Source organism: Primulina eburnea, unplaced genomic scaffold, assembly GCF_022965805.1.
Source record: "Primulina eburnea isolate SZY01 unplaced genomic scaffold, ASM2296580v1 ctg1404_ERROPOS592791, whole genome shotgun sequence".
In the NCBI taxonomy this organism is placed as follows: Eukaryota; Viridiplantae; Streptophyta; class Magnoliopsida; order Lamiales; family Gesneriaceae; genus Primulina; species Primulina eburnea.
Window position 1 is genome coordinate 83127 of NW_027330931.1, and position 16874 is coordinate 100000.

The window sequence follows — 16874 nt, forward strand, 5'->3', positions numbered from 1 at the left end:
TACTTTGTCTGATGTATTCCGGGGCGACTGCTGTTTACTTTTTGGGTTGCTCTGTTGTAGTATGTCGTTTATTTTGTTTTGCTGTTATGCTTGTCTCGCTTTTGTTGTGGAGGTCTTGGCTTAGTCCCCCTCCCATCAGGCTTTCTTTGTACCGCTCTTTTGTTGTATATAAATAAAAGGTTCTTCTAAAAAAAAAAAAAAAAAAAACCCTAAACCCTAAACCCTAAACCCCGAAACCCGAAACCCTAAACCCTAAACCCTAAAAAAAAAAAAAAAACCCTAAACCCTAAACCTTAAACCCTAAAAAAACCATTTTGCCCCCAAAAATTTTTCTCTGAAAAAACACACAGTCAAGGTGCGAAAAAACACACTAAAACAGTCACTATTCACGCCCTATCTCCGCCATGCCGCCGCCGCCGGATCCCGGCCAGCCGACCCCCCCACCTGAACCGCCTCCTCACGGCGACCACCCTGTCCAAGTTTCAGTCCAAATGGAGTCCGGCAACCCTTCCTATTTCCCGATCGAAATTCCGGCTATTTCTTCTCCACCTTCGCCGGCGGTCACCGTTGCTCCTCCTGGTGCCGGCGACCATCCATTCGACTCGCCTCTTCCTCCCCGTCATTTTCCCATACCTGCGCGACCTCCTTGTTCAGCCAGTAAGCCGCCATCCCCACCTGAGTTTCCGACAGTACTGTTCACGGAACAAGGTACTGGTTTTTATCAGATTCCGGCCAACTCCGGCGATGTTTGTTCAAAACAAGTCCCGATCTGTGATCCTCTGGTCCAGACGATTCCAACCATCCATGAATCGGTCCGAACGGAGTTCATTTCCGCCGGGAATTTCAGATCTAAACTTCCGGCCGAAATCGCGCAGTTTCCGTCCGATTCTATTCCGATTTCCGACGCCGATTCAACGTTTTTCTTCAATTCCTCTTTACCATTGCTTCGTCCAGTCATGGGTAGAAAGTTGCCTCTATCAATTTCAGGTTTCCGGCCACCGGTCGGAAACCCCCAAATTCTAGGGCAAAATCGATTTTATTCTCCTCCTTTGATGCAATCGACCCCTCTTATGGCCGGTTCTAGCGGATTGAAGACCGGTTCTGTGATCTCCTCGCCGTCGCCGATCTTTGGTACATCTCCGGTGGTCAACTCGTCGGTCAACTCGGTCGGGTCAACTCAGCGAGTTGACCGAGTCAACTCAGCGGTCAACAACTCGGGTATGGCTTCTAAATCTGATTCTCGTGCGACAAAGACGTTTCCGGTGTCATTTAGGGATGCTCTGGCCCCTACTTCCCCTCGCTCGGGGAAGAATGGCTTTGGAGATGTCGTGAATGCTATGGAAGAAATGCCCCCACCGACTCTCAAGGATGGGAAACTGGGTATTTTTTTCCCGGATGAGGTAATGTCTTCCCTGACCGAGCCTTTTAAGTTTTCTTTAGTTGGGAAGATTTCTGGTAATAGATCCTTAGTCCCAAATTCGGAAATTTCTAAGGCATTTGCTCGTTTGGGATTGAAGCGATCTTTTGATTTGAGGTTTTTGCCTCGGGGTTTTCTGATCCTCTCACTTCATTGTGAGGAGGATTATGCGTTTTTTTGGACGCGTGGGCAGATGATGGTGGGACCTCTCGGGATCCGTTTCTCCAAATGGACCCCGGAATTCAATCTACAGGAAGAATCTCCCATCGCCCCTGTTTGGGTGCGTCTCCCGGGTTTGCCCATTCGCCTGTTTAACAAGAAAAGTCTTTTTGCCCTTGCCAAGATTTTGGGCAACCCGGTGAAAATGGATGACTTTACTGCTGACTCCTCTCGGAGTGCTTTTGCTCGAGTCTGTGTGGAGTTGAATGTGCTGGAACCACCAGTTCAGCAAATTTGGGTGGGCTGGGGTGATCATACCCAGGAGATTGATGTTGTTTATGAGAAAATACCTGGGTATTGCTTGGATTGCAAGATGTTGGGTCATTCGACCGACGTTTGCTATTCTCATGGTAAAAATCCTAGACCTGCTCGATCCAAGCCTGCTGATCGAGATCCTCCTCAGCCAGAGGCCCATCCTGCTCCGGCACCTCCTCAGGGTGCTGTTCCTGTCATTGTCCCGGGACCACAGCCCCAGCTTCATGTCAATGGCCACGGTCCCCGACGTAGACAGAGACGGAGGCCTGTTCGTCAGGCTCTCCCGAGGGATGATCCTCTTGCGTCGAACTCTTTTGGAGTTCTTTCCCATTTGCATGAGACAGAGGTCGGCTCTGAGGAGCTTGGATTAGGTGTTCCTGATCCCTCTGTCGGTTTGAGTTCTCATCAGGAGGCCCCTATTTCTGACCGCCCTGAGGTCACGGTGGCTGATGACGATGAGAGTGTTCCTTTTGTGGACTGCGTGGATGACCTTGGGTCTCCACGCCCGGATGTGGTGACTGTGTTTGTCCCCCCGGAGGCTTGTATTGAAAATCATAGCAGTCACTCGGTCCCATCTTTTCCTACATCCCCTGCTGATGCCATTTATCTGCTGGACGAGTTGATTGCACGCCAGGGATCCCCTATTCTTGAGATGACCCCCAGTCACATGTCGGCTGATGATCCTGATCAGGATTTTGATTGACATTCTGTGTCTGGAGTTAGCTGTGGGTCCGAGTATAGTATTCTGGACACTGATATGTCCAACCCCAGAAAAAGACCTCAGGATGATGGTCGGCGATCGCATAAAAAGCGATCGGGTCCTTCTTCCACCCGTTCCCCATGAATTGCCTAATCTGGAATATCCGGGGACTTCGCGGTTCGGAGTCCCAGCAGAGGCTTCATGCCTTTGTGAAGGAGAAACAGATTAAGGTTTTGGCTGTTTTGGAGCCCATGATTGATCTGGATCCGAGATTCATGACTCGTCGTTTGGGGTTTTCTGGAGTCATTTCTAATCTCTCTGGTCATATCTGGGTATTTTTTGCTGCTGATGTGAGGGCGGAGTGTGTTTTTGATCATGCTCAGTTCCTTCACATCAGAGTCTCTGCCTCTTTCTTACCGACAGAGATATTTTGTTCGTTTGTCTATGCTAGATGTGATTATGTCCAGCGTAGGGATCTTTGGGCTTCTTTGCTTTTGGTTAAGCCTGTTTTGGGTCCCTGGCTGGTTGGGGGCGATTTTAATGTCGTCAGGAATGCGTCTGAGTGCTTGGGCTCCCGTGGTGGTAGGTTGCTACCCATGGAGGAGTTCAATAATTTTATTCTTGATTCTGGTCTTATCGATGCTGGTTTGAGGGGTCTTCGTTCACTTGGACGAATAAGACCATTTGGAAGCGGTTGGACAGGGTCTTGGTTTCTGTTGATTGGGGAGATCATTTCAGCTCGATTCGGGTTGAACATCTCACCCGTAGTGTCTCAGATCACTGTCCGCTTTTGGTTACCGCTCCTGTTTTTGCCCGTGGACCGAGCTCGTTTCGCTTCCAGCGAATGTGGGTTAGGCACCATGGTTTTTTGCAGACTGTGAGGCTTAATTGGAATCTGCCATGCAGTCTGAGCGGCATGCCTCGGCTTTTTGCCAAGATGAAGCGTCTCAAGCATCACCTCCGGTGGTGGAATCGGGATGTTTTTGGTACATCTTTGATAGACTCACTGAGGCTGAGAGGGCTGTTCGTTCAGCTGAGGATGTCTGTGAGGCCGACCCTACTGACGCGAATTGGACTTCCCTGTCCGATCGCAATGAGGATCTGGCTCGTATCACAGCCATGGAGGCGGATTTTTGAAAACAGAAAGCGGCTTGCCATTGGCTTGAGGATGGTGAGCGGAACACCAGACTATTCCATAATATGGTGAGGAAAAAGCGTGTGGCGAATAAAATTTTCCGCATATGGGAGAATGGGGTTTGCTTGACGTCTCAGGATTAGATTCAGCAGTCGGGAGCATTATTTTTCCAGGATCTTCTTACCGGGGAGCCCTCTGCGCTCGATTGCCCTGATTTTTCGGGTTTTCCCTCGGTTATCTCTGCCGTGGAGAATGATGGTATTGCTGCGATTCCCTCTTTGGAGGAGGTCCGCGCGACCGTCTTCTCTATTCACCCTGATAGTGCTGCTGGCCCTGATGGTTTTTCTTCGGCGTTCTTTCAGCATTGCTGGGAGATTGTCCATCAGGACGTTTTTGGTGCTGTTCTTGATTTTTTCCGGGGTTCTCCTATGCCTCAGGGCTTTACCGCCACCACGATCACTCTTATTCCCAAAGTCGAGGGTGCACGCGCTTGGTCGGACTTCCGTCCGATCAGTCTGTGTAATGTCACGAACAAAATCATCTCGAAGCTGTTGTACTCTCGGTTGAGGGATGTGGTGGAGAGACTTGTTTCCCCGAATCAGAGTGGCTTCGTTCCGGGTCGGATGATCTCTGATAATATCCTCCTTGCCCAGGAGCTCACTCACAGCATTACTCTCCCCTCTCGTGGTGGTAATGTCATCTTGAAGTTGGATATGGCCAAGGCCTATGATAGGGTCCAGTGGCATTTCCTATTTGACGTTATGAGACATTTTGGTTTTTCAGAGCGTGTTGTGGCTTTGGTCTCGGCCTGTATTTCCCATTGTCATTTCTCTGTGAACATCAATGGCTCTCTCTCGGGGTTTTTTGGTTCCACCAGAGGCCTCCGGCAGGGCGATCCATTGTCTCCCCTTCTCTTCGTTTTGGGGGCGGAGTATCTTTCTCGTGGCCTTGACCGCCTCTACCTACAGCATCCTGCGCTTAGGTATCGTTCTGATTGTGATATTCTGATTTCCCACCTGGCTTATGCTGATGATGTCATTATTTTTGCCAGTGGTGGGTCTCGTGGTATGCAGCGCCTTGTCGATTTTCTGCATCACTACGAGAACTGTTCGGGGCAGCGTGTGAATGCTGCCAAGAGTTCTTTGATTTTGCCTCCGAGGTGCTCTGAGCGCCTCCGCTCCCGAATTCTGCGCATCACCGGGTTCGCCGAGGGCCATCTGCCCCTCAAGTACCTCGGAGTTCCCCTTTATCGGGGTAATCGCACATGCTCCCTTTTTGAGCCCCTCCTACAGTCTGTTCGTAGGAAGTTAGAGGGTTGGGAGATTCGGACCCTCTCCCCGGGTAGCCGCATGACCCTGATACGTAGCGTGCTCCTCTCCATGCCGATTTATCTGTTTCAGGTGGTTCAGCCACCTCTGGCTGTCATGGAGAAGCTTGAGCGGGCCTTCAATGCCTTCCTCTGGGGGTCGAGACCCTTGGAAATGAAGTGGCACTGGGCCCGGTGGTCCCGGGCTTGCCTCCCCGTACTTGAGGGGGGCCTTGGATTCCGCAGATTGAAAGATTTCGTGGAATGTTTCTCTATTAAATTATGGTTCAGATTTCGGCAGGGCTCCTCTCTATGGGCGAGATTCCTTTTACGGAAGTATTGCCGGCTGGATGCTCCTGCCTGTGTCCCCGCCCGTGCTTCTATTTCCCCCATTTGGCGTCGTCTCCTCAGGATCCGCCCTCGCGCGGAGCCTGGCATTCGCTGGCGAGTTGGTCTCGGAGATGTTTCCTTTTGGGATGACACTTGGTTTGGGGACGTTCCTTTGTCCTCCCGGTGTGTGGTCCGCGGGGGCCGTGATGTTCGGGTCTCTCATTTTCTGTCTGAGGGGTCCTGGAATTTTGATCGCCTTTGTGCGGTTGTTGCTCCTTCGGTTGCCGAGGAGATTGTTTTGATTCCTGTTCTTTCGGGAGATCCTGATCTGGCGCGATGGATCCATAGCTCCGATGGTGCTTTCTCGGTGAGATCTGCTTGGGAGCTGATCCGTCAGCGTGCTCCGTCTTCCGATATATTCCGCCCGTGCTGGGGGAGTTGGTTGAGGCCTACCATGTCGTTCTTCCTTTGGAGATTCTGGCATCAGTGGCTCCCAGTTGATGAGGTGCTCCAGCTCCGTGGTTTTGCGTTAGCCTCGAGATGTCAGTGTTGTGATAAGGCTGAGACATTCACACACATATTCATTAGCAGCACGGTTGCTCGGCCTGTCTGGCACTTCTTTGGCGCCGTATTTCGGGTTCGTATTCCTGACACTGAGGATTTCAGTTTGTTCCTCAGTGCGTGGAAGAGAGATTTGGTCTGGTCCCGGGGGGGCCATGTGCGGGAGTTTCTCCCCTGCATCGTTCTGTGGTTCCTCTGGACTGCGCGGAACGATGCGAAGCACCGTCATCTCCCTGTTTCTGGGGAGACGGTGAAGTATCAGATTTTGTATTATTTGCGTCTTGCCCACTCTGCTCGTACTGTCAAGCCCAGACATTGGCTGGGTGTGTTTCAGGTGGCGAGATTGCTGGGTATTTCGGTTGCTCTCCACAGATTCCATAGGACGGCGATTGTTAGCTGGCTGCGAACACCGTCCGGGTGCTTCAAGCTTAATGTGGATGGGAGCTCGCGTGGTATATCTGGGGACTCCTCTGCTGGTGGTGTTGTTCGGGATGATTCCGGGAGGGTTGTGCTCTCATTCAGCGAGTTCATCGGAGCTGGGTCTTCTCTTCGGGCTGAGCTTTGGGCAGTTTGGAGGGGTCTTCTCCTTTGTTCTGATCATTCTTTTTTCCCTCTTTGGATCGAGCTTGATTCTCTGACTTCTATTCAGCTCATTCGTTCCCGTCGATGTTGCTGGGGTCTTGATCACATTGTATCCAGGATTCTGGTCCTTTTGAGGGGGCGGTCTGTCCATATTTCGCATATATTCCGGAAGGGTAATTCGGTGGCGGATGCGTTGGCGGCGAGGGCCCATACCCTTAGGCACTTTACCTTAGAGTTAGGTCCCTCCCTCCCTAGGCACATTTCCATACTTGCACGTTCGGATACCTCCGGACTTCCCTACTTGAGATATAGATGTTCTTATCTGTTTGCAGCCCTTCCCTTCACTTGGATCCATTTCTTCTGACTTTCTATTTATATATATATATATATATATGTATATTTTTTCTTTGCAGGTACTGTTATTTTGGGGGTTTCTCTTTTTCCCCGTCTTGCCAGTCTGGTGTGAGTGGGTCCAGACACTCGCAAACTACATGTTTGGTCTCCTAGGGATTGGGTGGGCTCTTGCACTTACCCTATTGGTGCTTTTCTTTGGCCCTCTCATATTCCCTGGAGCGCTATTTCTGTTTGTGGCTCTCTTTGGTCCATTTCTGGTTCCTGGCGGGCGCTTATTGCAGGTTCTCCTTGCCTGCCGTATCAGTTCTTTTACAGGAGTTTACTGGATGTCGTGGTGGTTCCAGGGATTAATTCCGGACGATCCTCTTCATTGTTATGATACCTTCGTCAGATTTATACTTCAGATGCTGGATCTTTTTATCGTCATTGTACAGTGATTTCCTGGCCAGATCTTATGTTCACTGCTGGGATTCATACAGTTACCTGGTCTCAGATTAGCGTCGTTCTGGCAGACTGGCTTCTTCAGGGTGATGGTTCAGAGATGAGAGCTTCTTCATGGATTCCACACTCATCTCAGAGTTATCATTTGATCTTCTCGGCGTGTTGGCACTTAGCGCTGCTCGTATTTGATTAGTTTCTGGCGCACTTTTTCTCGTAGTCTAGGGTTATTTTGTTTACGTATTTATGTCCCTAGGCTACTTTGTCTTTCTGTTTCCACTGCTTTAGCCTTTTCGAGGAGGTATTGGTATAGTCCCCCTCCTCTTTTAGGTTTTCTTTCTGTTGTTACTTTTTATTTTGTGGATATATACAGGTAGGGGTCTGCCTAACCCCCCCGCATCCGGCGGTGTTTTCCGGGAAAAAAAAAAAAAAAAAAACCCTAAATCCTAAAAAAAAAAAAAAAAAAAAACCTAAACCCTAAACCCTAAACCCTAAAAAAAAAAAAAAAAAAAAACCCTAAACCCTAAACCCTAAACCGTCCCCAAAAAATTTTCTCTGAAATAACACACAGTAAAAGGTGAGAAAAAACACACTAACCCGTCACTATTCACGCCCTACACGCCGCCATGCCGCCGCCGCCGGAACCCGGCCGGACAACCACCCCACCTGAACCGCCACCTCACGGCGACCCTCCCTGCAAAATCTCAGCTCAAATGGAGTCCGATTGCCCACCCATTTCGCCGGTCAAAATCGCGGCAATTTCTACCCCTTCGTCGGCGCCGGCAACCGCCGCTCCTCCGGCTACTGGCCATACATCATTCTGTTCGCCTGACCCTTCTCTTTCATTTCCGACACATGCGCGACCGTCTTCTTCCCCCGTTCCGGCGTCATTTCCGTTCAAAGCCCCGCAGACACTGTTCACTGCGCAGCCGTCGCTTGTTTCGTCGATTCCGGCTGCGTCCGACCACCTTTGTGAAAAAGGGCTCCCGATCTGGAATGCCCACTCTGAGACGAAGCTATTGACACCGGAATCGAGCCCAATGGTGTTCTCCTCCGGCGTGAATTTCAGATCTACGATTTCTGAGTCTGCCGCGCCGTTCACGTCCGCTTCTTCTTCTAATTCCGGCGCCGTCACGACGGCGTTCTTCAATTCCTCTGGCCAACTTCATCGTCCGGTCATGGGTAGGCTTTTGCCTCAATCAATTTTAGGTTTCCGGCCACCGGTCGGAAACCCCCAAATTCTAGGGCAAAATCGAATTTATCCACATTCTTTGATGCAATCGGCCCCTCTGCTGCCCGGTTCTAGTGGATTGAAGACCGGTTCTGTGTTCTCCTCACCGTCGCCGATCTTGGGTGCATCTCCGGTGGTCAACTCGCCGGTCAACTCGGCCGGGTCAACTCAGTGAGTTGACCGAGTCAACACGACAGTCAACAACTCGGGTATGCCTTCTAAATCTGATTCTCGTGCGATAAAAACGTTTCCGGTGTCATTTAGGGATGTTCTGGCTCCTACTTCCCCTCGCTCGGGGAAGAATGGTTTTGGAGATGTTGTGAATGCTATGGAAGAAATGCCTCCACCGACCCTTTTGAATGGGAAACCGGGTATTCATTTCCCGGATGAGGTAATGTCTTCCCTGATCGAGCCTTTTAAGTTTTCCTTAGTTGGGAAGATTTCTGGTAATAGATCCTTAGTCCCAAATTCGGGAATTTCTGCGGCTTTTGGTCGTTTGGGATTGAAGCGATGTTTTGATTTGAGGTTCTTGCCTCGGGGTTTTCTGATCCTTTCACTTCATTGTGAAGAGGATTATGCGTTCTTTTGGACGCGTGGGCAGATGATGGTGGGCCTTCTCGGGATACGTTTCTCTAAATGGACCCCGGAATTCAATCTTCAAGAAGAATCTCCCATCGCCCCTGTTTGGGTGCGTCTCCCGGGTTTGCCCATTCACCTGTTTAACAAGAAAAGTCTTTTTGCCCTAGCCAAGATTTTGGGCAACCCGGTGAAAATGGATGACTTTACTGCTGACTCCTCTCGGAGCGCTTTTGCTCGTGTCTGTGTGGAGCTGAATGTGTTGGAACCACCCGTTAAGCAAATTTGGGTGGGTTGGGGTGATCATACTCAGGAGATTGATGTTGTTTATGAAAAAATTCCTGGGTACTGCTTGGATTGCAAAATTTTGGGTCATTCGACAGATGTTTGCTATTCTCATGGGAAAAATCCAAAACCCGCTCGATCCAAGCCTGCTGATCGAGACCCTCCTCAGCCAGAGGTCCCTCCTGCTCCGGCACCTCCTCAGGGTGTTGTTCCTGTCATTGTCCCGGGACCACAGCCCCAGCTTCATGTCAATGGCCATGGTCCCCGACGTAGACAGAGACGGAGGCCTCTTCGACAGGCTCTCCCGAGGGATGATCCTCTTGCTTCGAACTCTTTTGGAGTTCTTTCACATTTGCAGGAGACAGAGGTTGGCTCTGAGGAGCTTGGATTAGGTGTTCCTGATCCCTCTGTCGGTTTCCGTTCTCATCAGGAGGCCCCTTCTTCTGACCGCCCTGCGGTCACGGTGGCTGAGGACGATGAGAGTGTTCTTTTTGTGGACTGCGTGGATGACCTTGGATCTCCACGCCCGGATGTGGTGACTGTGTTTGTCCCCCCGGAGGTTTGTATTGAAAATCATAGCAGCCACTCGGTCCCATCTTTTCCTGCATCCCCTGCTGATGCCACTTCGATGCTGGACGAGTTGATTGCTCTTCAGGGACCCCCTATTCTTGAGATGATTCCCAGTCACATGTCGGCCGATGATCCTGATCAGGATTTTGATCGACATTCTGTGTCTGGAGTTAGCTGTGGGTCTGAGTGTAGTATTCTGGACACTGACATGTCCAATCCCAGAAAAAGACCTCAGGATGATGGTCGGCGATCGCGTAAAAAGCGATTGGATCCTTCTTCCACCCGTTCCCCATGAATTGTTTAATCTGGAATATCCGGGAACTTCGAGGTTCGGAGTCCCAGCAGAAGCTTCATGCCTTTGTGAAGGAGAAACAGATTAAGGTTTTGGCTGTTTTGGAGCCCTTGATTGATCTGGATCCGAGATTCATGACTCGCCGTTTGGGGTTTTCTGGAGTCATCTCTAATCTCTCCGGTCATAACTGGGTCTTTTTTGCTGCTGATGTGAGGGCGGAGTGTGTTTTTGATCATGCTCAGTTCCTTCACATCAGAGTCTCTGCCTCTTTCTTGCCGACAGAGATATTTTGTTCTTTTGTCTATGCTAGATGTGATTATGTTCAGCGTAGGGATCTTTGGGCTTCTTTGCTTTTGGTTAAGCCTGTTTTGGGTCCCTGGCTGGTTGGGGGCGACTTTAATGTCGTCAGGGATGCGTCTGAGTGTTTGGGCTCCCGTGGTGGCAGGTTGCTACCCATGGAGGAGTTCAACACTTTTATTCTTGATTCTGGCCTGATCGATGCTGGCTTTGAGGGGTCTTCGTTCACTTGGACGAATAATACCATTTGGAAGCGGTTGGACATGGTCTTGGTTTCTGTTGATTGGGGAGATCATTTCAACTCGATTCGGGTTGAACATCTCGCCCGTACTGTTTCGGATCACTGTCCGCTTTTGGTTACCGCTCCTGTTTTTGCCCGTGGGCCGAGCTCGTTTCGCTTCTAGCGTATGTGTGTTAGGCACCATGGTTTTTTGCAGACTGTGAGGCTTAATTGGAATTTGCCTTGCAGTTTGAGCGGCATGCCTCGGCTTTTTGCCAAGATGAAGCGTCTCAAGCATCACCTACGGTGGTGGAATCGGGATGTTTTTGGTAACATCTTTGATAGACTCACTGAGGCCGAGAGGGCTGTTCGTTCAGCCGAGGCTGTCTGTGAGGCCGACCCTTCTGACGCGAATTGGACTTCGCTGTCCGATCGCAATGAGGATCTGGCCCGTATCACCGCCATGGAGGCGGATTTTTGGAAATAGAAAGCGGCTTGCCATTGGCTTGAGGATGGTGAGCGGAACACCAGACTCTTCCATAATATGGTGAGGAAAAAGCGCGTTGCGAATAAAATTTTCCGCATATGGGAGAATGGGGTTTGCCTGACGTCTCAGGATTTGATTCAGCAGTCAGGAGCCTTGTTTTTCCAGGATCTTCTTACCGGGGAGCCCTCTGCGCTCGACTGCCCTGATTTTTCGGGTTTTCCCTAGGTTATCTCTGACGTGGAGAATGATGGTTTTGCTGCGATTCCCTCTTTGGAGGAGGTTCGCGCGACCGTCTTCTCCATTCACCCTGATAGCGTTGCTGTCCCTGATGGCTTTTCTTCAGCGTTTTTTCAGCATTGCTGGGAGATTGTCCATCAGGATGTTTTTGGTGCTGTTCTTGATTTTTTCCAGGGATCTCTTATGCCGCAGGGCTTCACCGCCACCACGATCACTCTGATACCCAAAGTCGAGGGTGCACGGTCTTGGTCGGACTTCCGTCCGATCAGTCTGTGCAACGTCACGAACAAAATCATATCGAAGCTGTTGTACTCTCGTTTGAGGGATGTGGTGGAGAGACTTGTTTCCCCGAATCAGAGTGGCTTCGTTCCGGGTCGGATGATCTCTGATAATATTCTTCTTGCCCAGGAGCTCACTCACAGCATTACTCTCCCCACTCGTGGTGGCAATGTCATCTTGAAGTTGGATATGGCCAAGGCCTATGATAGGGTCCAGTGGCGTTTCCTCTTTGATGTTTTGAGACATTTTGGTTTTTCTGAGCGTGTTGTGGCTTTGGTCTCGGCCTGCATTTCCCATTGTCATTTCTCTGTGAACATCAATGGCTCCCTATCGGGGTTTTTTGGTTCCACCAGAGGCCTCCGTCAGGGCGATCCATTGTCTCCCCTTCTCTTCATTTTGGGGGCGGAGTATCTTTCCCGCGGCCTTGATCGTCTCTACCTGCAGCATCCTGCGATTAGATATCGGTCTGATTGTGATATTTTGATTTCCCATTTGGCCTACGCTGATGATGTCATTATTTTTGCCAGTGGTGGGTCTCGTGGTATGCAGGGTCTTGTTGATTTTCTGCATCATTACGAGAACTGTTCGGGGCAGCGTGTGAATGCTGCCAAGAGCTCTTTGATTTTGCCTCCGAGGTGCTCTGCACGCCTCCGCTCCTGGCTTTTGCGCATCACCGGGTTCGCCGAGGGTCTTCTGCCCCTCAAGTACCTCGGAGTTCCCCTTTATCGGGGTAATCGCACGTGCTCCCTTTTTGAGCCCCTCCTACAGTCTGTTTGTAGGAAGTTAGAGGGTTGGGAGACTCGGACCCTCTCCCCGGGTAGCCGTATGACCCTGATCCGTAGCGTGCTCCTCTCCATGCCGATTTATCTGTTTCAGGTGGTTCAGCCACCTCTGGCTGTCATGGAAAAGCTTGAGCGGGCCTTCAATGCCTTCCTCTGGGGGTCGAGACCCTTGGAAAGGAAGTGGCACTGGGCCCGGTGGTCCCGGGCTTGCCTCCCCGTGCTTGAGGGGGGCCTTGGATTCCGCAGATTGAAAGATCTTGTGGAATGTTTCTCTATTAAATTATGGTTCAGATTTCGGCAGGGCTCCTCTCTATGGGCGATATTCCTTTTCCGGAAGTATTGCCGGCTGGATGCTCCTGCCGGTGTCCCCGCCCGTGCTTCTATTTCCCCCATTTGGCGTCGTCTCCTCAGGATCCGCCCTCGCGCGGAGCCTGGCATTCGCTGGCGAGTTGGTCTCGGAGATATTTCCTTTTGGGATGACACTTGGTTTGGGGACGTTCCTTTGTCCTCCCGGTGTGTGGTCCGCGGGGGCCGTGATGTTCGGGTCTCTCATTTTTTTTCTGAGGGGTCCTGGGATTTTGATCGCCTCTGTGCGGTTGTTGCTCCTTCGGTTGCCGAGGAGATTGTTTTGATTCCTGTTCTTTCGGGTGACCCTGATCTGGCACGATGGATCTATAGCTCCGATGGTGCCTTCTCTGTGAAATCTGCTTGGGAGCTGATCCGTCAGCGTGCTCCGTCTTCTGATATATTCCGCCCGTGTTGGGGGAGCAGGTTGAGGCCTACCATGTCGTTCTTCCTCTGGAGATTCTGGCATCAATGGCTCCCAGTTGATGAGGTGCTCCAGCGTCGGGGTTTTGCGTTAGCCTCGAGATGTCAGTGTTGTGATATGTCTGAGACATTCACACACATAATCATTCGCAGCCCGGTTTCTCGGTCTGTCTGGCACTTCTTTGGCGCCGTGTTTCGGGTTCGTATTCCCGACACTGAGGATTTCAGTTTGTTCCTCAGTGCGTGGAAGAGAGATTTGGTCTGGTCCCGGGGGGGCCATGTGCGGGAGTTTCTTCCCTGCATTGTCCTGTGGTTCCTCTGGACTGCGCGGAACGATGCTAAGCACCGTCATCTTCCCATCTCTGGGGAGACGGTGAAGTTCCAGATTTTGTCTTACCTGCGTCTCGCCCACTCTGCGCGTACTGTCAAACCCAGACATGTGGCGAGATCGCTGGGTATTTTGGTTTCTCTCCACAGATTTCATAGGACGGCGATTGTTCGCTGGCTGCGGCCGCCGTCCGGGTGCTTCAAGCTTAATGTGGATGGGAGCTCGCGTGGTACATCTGGGGACTCCTCTGCTGGTGGCGTTGTTCGGGATGATTCTGGGAGGGTTGTGCTTTCATTCAGCGAGTTCATCGGAGCTGGGTCTTCTCTCCGGGCTGAGCTTTGGGCGGTTTGGAGGAGTCTTCTCCTTTGTTCGGATCATTCTTTCTTCCCTCTTTGGATCGAGCTTGATTCTCTGACTTCTATTCAGCTCATTCGTTCCCGTCGATGTTGCTGGGGTCTTGATCACATTATATCCAGGATTTTAGTCCTTTTGAGGGGGCGGTCTGTTCATATTTCGCATATATTCCGGGAGGGTAATTCGGTGGCAGATGCATTGGCGGCGAGGGCCCATACCCTTAGGCACTTTACCTTAGAGTTAGGTCCCTCCCTCCCTAGGCACATTTCCATACTTGTACGTTCGGATACCTCCGGACTTCCCTACCTGAGATATCGATGTTCTTAGCCGCTTGCAGCCCATCCCTTCTCTTGGACCCATTTCTTCGGTATTTCTATATGTATATGTATATTTTTTCTTTGCAGGTACTGTTACTTAGGGGGTTTCTCTTTTCCCCCGTTTTGCCAGTCTGGTGTGAGTGGGCCCAGACACTCGCACACTACATGTTTGGTCTCCTCGGGATTGGGTGGGCTCTCGCACTTCCCCTCTTGGTGCTCTTCTTTGGCCCTCTCATATTCCCTGGAGCGCTATTTCTGTTTGGGCCTCTCTTTGGTCTACTTCTGGTCCCTGGCGGGCGTTTACTGCAGTTTCTCCTTGCCCGCCGTCTCAGTTCTTTTACAGAAGTTTACTGGATGTCGTGGTGGTTCCAGGGATTCTTTCCGGACGATCCTCTTCATTGTTATGAGACCTTCGTCAGATTTATACTTCAGATGTTGGATCCTTTTTGTTATGGCTGGATTGCGATCTTCATTTTGCTCTTCTATCGTCATTGTACAGTGATTTCCTGGCTTTATCTTATTTTGACTGCTGGGATTCATACAGTTACTCGGTTTCAGATTAGAGTCGTTTTGACAGATTGGATTCTTCAGGGTGATGGCTTAGAGATGAGAATTTCTCCATGGGTTCTACACTCATCTCCCTGTTATCATTTGGTCTTCTTCGGCGTGTTGACTCTTAGCGCAGCTCGTATTTGATTAGTTTCTGGCGCTTTTTTGTCGTAGTCTAGGGTTATTTTTGCTTATGTATTTATGTCCCTAGGCTACTTGGTATTTATGTGTCTACTGCCTTAGCCTTTTTGAGGAGGTCTTGGTTTAGTCCCCCTCCTCTTTTATGTTTTCTTTCTGCTGTTACTTTTTTATTTTATGGATATATACAGGTAGGGGTCTGCCTAACCCCCCCGCATCCGGCGGTGCTTTCCGGTAAAAAAAAAAAAAAAAAAAAAACCTAAACCCTAAACCCTAAACCCGAAACCCCAAACCCCAAACCCTAAACCCTAAACCTAACTGAGAAAAATGCTCTCCAAAAACACACACTAAAAGCGTGAGAAAAAACACACTACATTTATCACTATTCACGCCCAACAACCGCCATGTCACCGCCGCCGGATCCCGGCCGGCCACCTACACCATCTGAATCGCCTTCACCTGCCGACCAACATATCCAAATTTCATCGTCATCGGAGTCCGGCAACACCTTCATTTTACCGACTGAAAAAACGCCATTTCCGTCCAAAAACTCGACGTCGCCGTACACTGCTCCTCCCGGCGTCGGACACCTACCGGTAGATGCGCCTCGAGGAGACGGTTCGAATGGTACCAGCCCCATCTCCAACAACTCTGTAGATCCGTCCCAATCGGCGTTCAATGTCTCGCCTGCACTGTTGCAAAAATCGCCGGAGTTTCTTTCCTCGATTCCGGCCGATTCGTCCATCATAAATTCAATCCAAGGCCCGATCTGTGATGTACATCCTCAGACGATTCCAATGGTACCTGTTTCAGCCCAATCGACGTTCGTAGTCGACGGCAATTTCAGATCTGAGAATTTCCCACCGGCCGTCACTGTGTCGTCTCCTTCTTCTTCGATTCCCGGCGATGTCCCACCGTTTTTCTTCAATTCCTTTGGGCATTCGCATCGTCCAGCCATGGGTAGAGTGTTGCCTCAATCAATTTCCGGTTTTCGGCCACCGGTCGGAAACCCCCAAATCTTAGGGCAAAATCGAGTTTCTTCCGCTTCTTTTGTTAAATTGACCCCTCCATTGGCCGGTTCTAGTTCAATTGGTCCCGATTCTGGACTCTGCACATCGTCGCCGTCCCAGGGTGGTGCTCCGGCAGGTGCCTACCGAGTCAACTCGGTCGAGTCAAACAGCCGAGTGGGTTGTGTTGACTCGGCAGTCAAACTAGGTGATGCAGCGGTCAAATCAGGTACGCGCATTCCTACTCCGCTTACTGTGTCGTTTCGCGATATTCTGTTCCCTCCGTCTCCTCGCACGGCTAAAAAAAGCTTTGATGAGTTGCACAATTCAATGAATGACATGCCTGTGCCGACTCTTCGGAATGGAAAACCGGGTATTCTCTTCCCGGATGAGGTAATTTCTTCCCTGGCTGAACCTTTCAAATTTGCTTTGGTTGGGAAAATTTCAGGGAATCGATCTCTAGTTCCAAATTCTGGTATTTCTGCGGCTTTTGCTAAATTGGGACTAGTTAGATCTTTTGACTTAAAGTTCATGCCTCGGGGTTTTCTTGTTCTCACACTTGCTTGTGAAGAAGACTATGCATTATTTTGGACTAAGGGAGTTATGCAGGTGGGGCCTCTGTCGATCCGCTTCTCTAAGTGGACGCCAGAGTTTAATCTTCAGGAGGAGTCACCCATTGCCCCTGTTTGGATCCGCTTTCCGGGTCTTCCCCTTCATCTGTTTTCTAAGCAGAGTCTCTTTGCTTTGGCCAAAATTATGGGGAAACCGGTCAAGATGGATGATTTTGCTCGCGTTTGTGTTGAAATTAATGTGCTCGAACCGCCAGTCAAAGAGATTTGGGTGGGTTGGGGTGATCATGC

At 50.4% G+C, this 16874-nt stretch overlaps 2 protein-coding genes across 2 annotated transcripts; both read left to right on the forward strand.

The window, feature by feature from the left end:
- The first annotated feature begins 10250 nt into the window (after nucleotides 1-10250).
- Nucleotides 10251-11255, forward strand: LOC140820726 (uncharacterized). The gene is made up of 2 exons (XM_073181047.1): nucleotides 10251-10904; nucleotides 10986-11255. The coding sequence occupies exons 1-2, from the start codon at nucleotides 10251-10253 to the stop codon at nucleotides 11253-11255; spliced, it is 924 nt and encodes a 307-aa protein (XP_073037148.1).
- Nucleotides 11256-11312: 57 nt separating this feature from the next.
- On the forward strand, nucleotides 11313-15016 carry LOC140820727 (uncharacterized). The gene is made up of 3 exons (XM_073181048.1): nucleotides 11313-11366; nucleotides 11481-13994; nucleotides 14408-15016. The coding sequence occupies exons 1-3, from the start codon at nucleotides 11313-11315 to the stop codon at nucleotides 15014-15016; spliced, it is 3177 nt and encodes a 1058-aa protein (XP_073037149.1).
- Nucleotides 15017-16874: the final 1858 nt, after the last annotated feature.